The sequence below is a fragment of the Lolium rigidum genome, chromosome 4 (genome assembly GCF_022539505.1).
Source record: "Lolium rigidum isolate FL_2022 chromosome 4, APGP_CSIRO_Lrig_0.1, whole genome shotgun sequence".
Classification (NCBI taxonomy): domain Eukaryota; kingdom Viridiplantae; phylum Streptophyta; class Magnoliopsida; order Poales; family Poaceae; genus Lolium; species Lolium rigidum.
The window spans coordinates 180,603,976-180,613,339 of NC_061511.1; the positions used below are offsets into that span (position 1 = coordinate 180,603,976).

The following is a 9,364-nucleotide window of genomic DNA, read 5'->3' on the forward strand; positions in this document are numbered from 1 at the left end:
CCAGCATGATCATTTCCTACAGGGACACGCACTAGAAAAGAAAATGTGTGGACCTGCTGTTCCCTCTCTGGTATATACTCCCCCCTTTCAAAATAAGTGTCACATTTTAGTTTAAGATAGGCAGTATATGTAACCTGCTAAGCTGAAAAGAAAAGGGATCATGATACATGAGCACTTAGGTGGAAAATTATCACGCCTGTATTACACCAACTCCAGGTTCTGAAGCCCATGGTTCTATTTCAGACTTGGCCGTCCAAATGCAACTGCCCCACGTACAGATGATCTTTTTCATCTCCCTGTTCCGGACTACTGCAATCTTTTCACAGGCTCGCTGGGAGTCAGCAAGTTCATGAACCAGACGCACGCCGGCACGCGGAGTCGCTCATTAGATGCATAGATTCAGTGGATTAGTTAATTTATCAGTCAAACCAAAGTTGACCAGAAAACTGTTAAACCTTTTATCTCTGCTGAATGTAGTCTTGCCAGCCAAAATGACATATCCTTTGACCTTCTGTTTGACACAGCAGAAGGTTCCAGAAACCAAGGTTATTCCAGTCCACGAAATGCTCATGGATTTGGACCGTGCCACAGTGGAGAGTGGGAAAAAGTAGATCATGCTTGAGTACTAAACTACTAATCCATCTGATCCACAGTAAGTACAAAGGATCTGGCAACTGCAAGAATGCCTTCCAGGGACTGTCCAAGAGGCAAGAGCTCACGGCGAAGAATTTAGAAACTGGTACTACAGCTTCAACTGTATCCAAAAATTGCTTTTAGGCCTGCCTATACAGTACTGTCATCTGCAGATTATTTAAGTAAGAACAAACCATACATTTACACCATAAATGAGATGTACATTGTTTCCAATTATGTACAGGTTGGCAACAGCACTGCTGTTGCAGTTGTGCATGGAGCAACATCTACGCGCTGTCCTGCTTCGGTTTCTGGCTGAGCTCAGAGTAATCCCCTCCCATCAGCTGCAGTATCTCGGTCCAGAGGCAAGAAGGATCGGTTGACACCGCATCACTGATCAGTTCTGTGCTACAGGAAGCAACAGCCCAGTATCCCGCCCTGATCTCGCTTAACAGCTGTTCATAATCCCAGGCTGCATGCCCCACAAAGAATCTCAGGTCCTCGGTTCTAATCGCACCGCTCTTCATCAGAACACCAGCCTTCTCCAGCTCAGTTCGAAAGCCGAAGCAGATGCCTGGTATCACCTCCTCAAACCCCTTGAGGCGTGAGCTGTCTTTGGTACGTACCAAGAACATGCTCATGTCAACGGGGCCTCCGAAGAAGAGGGCGCAGTCGCCGAAAGGGGTTGTTTGGTCTCGGAATGATGATGGATTCACATTCTTAATCTTTGTATAAAGTGGACGGTTCAGGATGACTCCAAATGGACCATCAAAGGTACCTCTGGTCCCAAGTCTGAGGAGGAGAATCACTGTTCTTTCGAAGATGCTGTCATCATCGAGCACCTCGGTTGCTACCAGGACACACCCTGCCTCCGGCATTGTAATAGGGTGAGCCCATTTCTGAGGAAGCTCGTGTACTGGTTCTCCAGAGGACGCCTTCGACTCTCCAGGAACACTTGGATCTACCAATAGCTCCTGATCCAAGGATTTAAAATGGTAAAGCAGAAAAGAAATGGACAAGTAGTATGATATAACCAGAGTTGGTTAGAAAGTACTGGCTTTGCTTCTCGTTTCTTTTGAAGAACTTTAGCTCTGTGCTAATAAAAATTCAGAACTCACCTGAAGGAATATTTACAATGTAATAAGGTTTGAGAAACAACAGCTTATCTAATGAAAATTTTGATGTATAGAGAACTGCATAAGCTACGAGAGAGGATTCATTTGCAGAATGCTATTAACATTTTTTGCACGAAGAGTTTTTTGGAGCCTACATTTGAATGCCAAAATAACAAGAAATAAGGGAAAGCATAAATTTCTACGATAAGTCATGTTCTAATGTAACACCCCATTGGAGACATTGTGCACTTGTATCTTCTTTTGAATATGCTATAGTATAGTATATCACTATAGCATTAGCTTGTTTTAAAAAAAAACACTATAGCATTAGCAGGAGCCATAATATATTTATACATTATCATATACAACCAGTGAAACTAGCTAAGATTGACGCATTATTACCAATTTTCTTGACAGATATGTAATGTCAGGAATTGATAATGAATTTCTGGATGACCTAAATTCATGTCGAACTGTAGATAATTAGAACCTAAATAAAAGCTATGAGCACTACGGATTGTCACTACAGATGTGCCGCCCTCACCTGTTCCCGTCGCACAAGGTTTGCTCTGACATCTCTCCAGTAATTGCTGTTTGAAATATTAATAGGCTCAGTGGAATTTGATTCATCTGGTGGTTCGTTCAATCCATCAGAGCTATCTCCTGTTGGAACAGATGCATCGCCACTTCCTGCATGAGAAAGTCACACAACTGAGGCCAAGCCATCGTTCTGGTTCATGCTTTTCGCTACAACATAAATATATCACACCATGAGTAAACACTGATTTATATAGGCGATACTAGAGAACCTGAAGTTCCCCTATCCACAGGTTTCGCTTGAAACTTAGCACCTAATGATATTCTTCCATTATGTTCAATCAAAGTAGCCCAGCTATCGAAGTAAATGCAGAATATAACATTGTAATTGGGGAAAATCCATCCAAACTACATCACCCCACCACACAACTTAACTAGTAGCTCAATTCCACAACTGCAAAGACGAAACCACCCACAGGGAAGCACAATGATTACAACGTCCATCCACTAGTTACACAAAAATTAACACTCGTTAGGAATTGCCATCTGAAGCCACTAGTATCAACAACAGCCAGTGCCTAATCTTCCATATTTGCCTGCTAGACCCAAATCGACTTGAAACCCCCAACCGCAACAAATCTACTCGTACGAAAATGGTTCGATCGTTTCCACATCCTAATCGCGCGAAGACCACACAATTCCGGCTCTAGCTGCGCCAGTTCGCATCGAGAACATCAGATACTCAGCGGGAAGCGCCTCACCTGACGATGATGCCTTGCTCTTGGCTTCCTCGTCCTCGCTGCCGCCGGCCCCGACGTCGCCTCTCCTCCCCAACGCGCGCACCGCCACGAGCGGCCTTGCCGCCGGGCCACGCCTCCGGCACGAGGACCACGGGCCCGTCTTGCCGGCGGCGGCGAGGGGCGCCCCGGCCCGAGCCGCGGGGGCGGGGCGAGTCGGCGTCAGGCACGGCCCGCCGGCCTTCATGTTGAGGGCCCACATGTCTGTGGGAGGGAGCGGTGCCTCCGCCGGGTCGGAGTGGAATGCGGAAATGGTGAACCGCACGAGCAGGAGGCTGACCGAGTGGAAGAAGTGAATGTTTCTTGGTTTCAGAAGGCGGATTTTGTAAGGGTAGAAAGCGCCTTTCATCTTCTTTCCAAAAAGATCATGCTCCAAGTCTGCAAAACTACAATGTACTCTACATGGAGGCCATCATACATTCATACCCCTCTCCTCTCTCTCCCTTGAGACTGTCTCGCCACCCTCGTTTTTCTCCTCCTTTTTTCTGGCGGCCTCGTCGGCCGGAAGAGATGGAAGAGATGGGTGTAGCCTCCTATAAATAGTTGGAGGGCTAGGTTTTGTAGTTGGTGGCGTTTGGCGTCATGTCATGGGGATTTCTCCTCTCAGCGCTGCCGCGCGGTGTTGAGTGATAGTGGGGGTCTTCGGCGGTGGAGATCGGGCTCTGGAGGCGTATCTTGCGGGGTCCTCTTCAATAAATATGGTGTCAACCTAGATCTAGCCGATGTGGTGCGCTATTGCCATTTGGAGGCCATCGGTGATGGACGACGAAGGCGACGATGGTCTCTCCTACGTGCTGGTGCCGGGAAGCAAGGAGCTTTGTCTTGGCTACACCCATGGAGAACTAATGGAGCGTATCCTCTGCAGCACCTCCGGGACGGCGTGTGGTCATCCGACTGTTGGCTCTAATGGCTGTTAGGTGGCCGCTACAATTTCTAGTACCGACCTTGTGATATTACCATCTCATCTTCTCCCTTGTGGTTAGCGTGCCAAAGCTATGGCAGTCAACGCATGTCCGTCTCCAAGTGGTGTCGTCCTTAGCAATGACGTAAGTGGCCGCAAAGTCGAGCTCGTCTACAACAATGGTGGAGAAGGACCCAATGACATTTTGCGATTTCTTTGGAGGATTCTCTCTGTAAAATGTTAAGGGATGTGTTGTAGTTTCTATTATTTGGAGGTGTTCTCCATTTAAATTATAAGTCAACAACTTTTGGACCCTTCGGGTTCATTAGGCATTACAATATTTTATACTTTGATAACACAAATATATCGAGTTCAGATGTACCTGTACGAATGTGAAAACTGTGTGCGCATATATCGAAGCTAGACTTTCTAAAGAAATTCATGCAACATATTCCATACCAAGTTGTGGGAATAGATGTGAATGATACAACCGAGCAATCATAACAACTCTCATGCTGGAAAAATACTTTAAGACATAATATGACATTCATAAGGATATGCATGCTCATTAACTAGCCTGCTAAAAGATTGCCTTAATGTATCCTAGTACCCTTCCACTAGAGAAGATGTGCAAAAGCAAAATGGATAGCATGAGAAAGAAAAATATATGATAAAGGAACAAATACCATTTTACTGAAAAGCTGCTTTTGCACATAAAGTAGACAATAAATACAGAGTATTGTTATGTAGAAAGAGAATAAAAACATAGCTACTTTTTCTCACTGAAAAGCGCATGAAAGGCAAACGTTTCTTCCATAAAAGTTAAAATAATTTAAAAGGTGCTTTTCTCACGGAAAATTTATATGAAAGGCATAAATAAATATTAGACCAGACATAAATAAATTTCTTAAATGGAAAAAGACGAAAAAATTAAACAAAAAAGTGCTCCCGGCGGGGCTCGAACCCGCGACCTTCGGCTCATAAGACCAACGCTCTAACCAACTGAGCTACGGGGGCTAATATGCTGAAAAGTAAAAGAGTCTCTATAAAAAAACGTAATGTAAATTGTTAAGCAACAATAATTTTAAAAATTAATGTGCTCCCGGCGGGGCTCGAACCCGCGACCTTCGGCTCATAAGACCAACGCTCTAACCAACTGAGCTACGGGGGCAATTGCGTTTTCATTTTGTTGTGCTTTTATTTATTTTCTTGTGTAACGCTCTACCTCTAATCGCCGTACCCGGTCGCCCATGCATGATCCACCAAGTTCCAAGCCATACAAGCGAGTCGGATTCCGTTATCCCGTGATAAACGCGTGAGCATCGTTTGTCTTGACAGAGGCCGTGCATGCAGTACGCGCGTCAATCTTAGTTCAGCGACTAAAGCAAACTACAGTAGTATTTGAGCTGTATAGAATAAATAAAGCTGCCTCAATCTTTCAGATCAGAGACCTTCATTCTGTGCATTGCAGATTGAAGAGATAGTACATCAATCAAACACACATGGTCGATGGATCGCCCTGTTTTAGCACATCGTTCTTCACTAAGAAGGTCCCAAACGTATCTGAGGACATGTGCCTTGATGCGGGATCGGCGTCTGCGGAGAAGCCTTCCTTTTTCATCTGTATCTCCTTGTGTCTGGCTCGGATGCTACCTTGCGTTTTTGTTGAACTTGATCCTACTCTAGTTGTTTGGTGAAGCTGTATGCCCAGCAGTGTGTAATCTAAACCTATACCGTGTGGTTTTATTAATTTAAAGTTGGGCAAGTCTTGCCTGTTATTAAAAAAGATTAATTTGCAGTTTCATCTTACATTAGATATTCCTTGCCCGCTCATATAGTTTTGGATCTTGTCTAGGTGCCTGCGAGATAGCTAGCTTAGTGGAACTTCTTACAGAAAAAAAAATCTCACGGTACTAGGAGAAGAAGTCCTCACCCAGCAGAGCTGGAATACCGTCACAATTTTGAACTTCAACTTATGAAATTATGATCATATTGTAGAGTCATATGGGTGGAAAATATATAAAATATCAAACCTTAAATTTCACTCATAATGTTGTTGGAGTAAAAAGGTTCAGAAAATTGTAACTGCTAACATAGGGCTCATATAAGAAACATCTCTAGCATATGTTTCCAAGTTATTCACCTAGAGTGAATCATGGTTTTTTTTTACCCTTTAACCTCAGAGAAACTGCACAAACTATAAAAATATTTAAATAATTTTCTAATATCAATGACTAGCCAATTATGTTCCAAAATTTGCATTTTTTTTTCTGCTTGTGCGCACACAAGACTAGTTCATTAATCACAGTGGCATGTATTTGGGAGCTCATTTGTTATTTGTGTACACGATATAAGCGCATGATAAATTTGAGATGCAATCAAGATTCAGATACACCTATAGATACATCCATTGACAATTGCTTTTTTATTCTTCAATTCAAACGTATTTGTCGTAATATTGCTATGGATTATTATTAAGTCCTTTATATGCATGCTCACCTTTTATCACCTTGATCGGTATCGCAGAAAGACGGTGCTTAATATACTACAAAGAAGTTGGTAAAAGAGAATAAGGATAGCCTATGTCCACATAATAAGGACCTTACCACATAACGGGATGAAAATGGGACTACGCATGTTCACTTTGCCGCAACTCTAACTAGTGGAGGATAAAAGATTTGTGTTGAGTAGATGTCATACTGAAAAATATAGTTGCGGTTGATATGGATGGCGTTTTGTTTATTTATATGTTAGGATAGACTAAATTGTAGATTACTACTTTTTGTGAATTATTTGGGGGTGACTATAGGGGCCATGGTCCTCCGATCCTCCCACCATACTTTTTCCGCACCCTTCGAAGATCATTAGAAGAATTGGGATATGAAGTTGTATTGTTTGTCGAGAAGGTCTTCAATCCACAAGTAAAAATAATTAACAAACAAAAAGGAGAGACTCCTCTTCATCTAGAACAATAGAAGATGGCTACGAGCATACCATTGCACTTTGCCGCCACTATAAGTAGCGATGGGTGAAAGATTTTATTAATAAGAGGCCATATTTGGAAGAAAAAAAGTTACGGATGATATATACGGTGTATTATCTATTTATGTTACAATAGAATAAATTGAACATAAATATTTTTGTGAATTGTTTGTGCTGACCATGGGGGACATGGCCCTCCCACCATACTTATCGCTCGCAGATCAAATCAATGCTCGAAAAATCATTTGAAGAATCCGCTTATGATGTTGTATTGTTTGTTATTAAGTAGAGAGTGTAATTTAAAAATAATTTGAAGTTTATATAGATGATGTTTTATTTATTTGTATGCTAGTATATTGTGAATTGAACATAAGTACTTTCGTGAATTGTGTGTGGTTAGCATGGGGGTATGTCCCTCACAACATACTACTATCACACGCACATCAAATCGACCTAAAAATCACCGAAGAATATGGTTTAAATGTTAGACATGACTAAATTAAATATATACATCTTTAAAAATGGTTAACTTTTTAAAAATTATCTGTTGGAACCATGGTCCGGTGACCCCACACGAGAGCCACATATGGCTCTAACATATGTATTTGGGCCATCAATCATTTCTAAGCAAGTATTGGAAGCCAATGAGCATGCCTTGTATCAAGGCGATGCTTGGTTTTTCCACATACATATATTTGTCCACATTGCTTACTTGAGTATTGACATGTGTTAGTTTGTCCTAGTAGCAGCAACTTGGGTGATACCAAGGGAAATTAATTCCTTCGTATCATTGTCAAGGAAGCAACTGAAGGTAATCTGGGATACCTGCTGAAATCCCTCACTGTCACAAACTATATATATGAGAGATGGTTATTTCAAAATATTACTTCATGTGGTTGTTGAGATGGAGAGTCTTTGGGCCCTAGCAGGGAATCCACAAGTTAAAATAAATTGAATAAACAAAAAGGAGAGACTCTGCTAGATATAAAACAATACAAGATTCTTGAAGGAAGATTGTGTCATATCTAGGTAAACCAATAAAAGATTCTCGAATGAGGATTGTGTCATATCTAGGTAATCCATAGACTCAATTTATTTTGAATTGGGGACACCAAAAACAATTGAGTTTTTCTCCATTTAGGTTACACATGTTCCGTTTTTGCGCAATAGGTAAGCACATATATGCCTTGAACTCATACAAGTTGGTGCAATGAATGCTATCATCCATTCCAAGGATCACCTCGAAGATACAACATAATATTGCACGAAATGATGGAAGTGTGGAAATGCTAAAAGACTCGACAAACTTTGGTTGTTATCTAATATCATGAGTGGAATTTGGCACAACTTCTGTTGTACTTGAAGGTTATTTAGTTGAATATGAAAATGATCTAAGGGGAACATATATTTATCAAAGTCATGCTTTTGGTGCGCATTCAACATGTCCAACACCTTGGCCTTCCTTATCTTGATGATCTCTACCATTGCTCTAAGCCGGTCTAGGATGAGCGGACATGAAGACCGCCCTAACCCTCGAGAGGAGGTGGGACTCAAATGCTAAAGTATACTACTAATCCATGTATTAATATCCATCATGCACGCGTTTAATGGACTTTTACTAAACTAAAGTCAGCCTAAATTTTGGCGATCAATTGCAAATGCTGGTACCAATAGCGTGTACCACACAGAAACAATTCATTAATATATGTGGTTACGACTTCAGTTTCATTGCTAGTCTCTCGTATAAATTGATGCCTTACATTTTGTACTAAAAGTCATGTTAGATATATTTTCCATGTTTAATTTCATGCACGGGATTTCTTTTGAAACTAAGAGGATAATTTGTATACACCTTATGATATCTAGTGCATTACGGTGAATATATAAAATAATATAAACTATGGATGTAAAATTAGTAGAACCCACAATATTGTTATCTTACTTGTAGATTCATGGGCAGAGCTCAAAGACATGTTAGAACTTATTACACGACTCGCTATAAATTTATAGACACATTTAACCAGAGAAAATATAATCATGCCAACTATTCAATTATATGGTCTAGAATTTTCTATAAATTTGGCTACTTAATCACACACTACGTGCAAACTCCTGTCGAGATATTTGTTAAGCCGCAAACTTTGGAGTCTCTACCAATATATTTAATAATGCCACAATGGAGAATAACGCTCACACCAAAATATACACATAGACTATATAATTCATCAGTCATAAAACACTGATTTATGAAGGACCACAATTTCATCCTCTTTTGTTTCCAGGTTTAAAGTTGTTTTATATCGAACCATGTTAATGGGGAAATGTATCATAAAGAACAAAAAAATTTAGCACATCTTAGATGTATTCTCATTGACATGTATTGCAATGATATAAAAAAA

At 41.0% G+C, this 9,364-nt stretch overlaps 1 protein-coding gene and 2 non-coding genes across 3 annotated transcripts; all 3 read right to left on the bottom strand.

Moving 5' to 3' along the window:
- Nucleotides 1-807: 807 nt before the first annotated feature.
- On the bottom strand, nucleotides 808-3,320 carry LOC124646529. The gene is made up of 3 exons (XM_047186632.1): nucleotides 3,047-3,320; nucleotides 2,293-2,438; nucleotides 808-1,607 (listed from the first exon to the last, which is right to left on the bottom strand). The coding sequence occupies exons 1-3, from the start codon at nucleotides 3,282-3,284 to the stop codon at nucleotides 921-923; spliced, it is 1,071 nt and encodes a 356-aa protein (XP_047042588.1). The 5' UTR covers nucleotides 3,285-3,320; the 3' UTR covers nucleotides 808-920.
- A 1,606-nt stretch (nucleotides 3,321-4,926) lies between these two features.
- Nucleotides 4,927-5,000, bottom strand: TRNAI-UAU. Its single transcript has one exon. It is a non-coding gene; the product is annotated as a tRNA-Ile (tRNA).
- Nucleotides 5,001-5,080: 80 nt separating this feature from the next.
- Nucleotides 5,081-5,154, bottom strand: TRNAI-UAU. The gene has a single exon. It is a non-coding gene; the product is annotated as a tRNA-Ile (tRNA).
- Nucleotides 5,155-9,364: the final 4,210 nt, after the last annotated feature.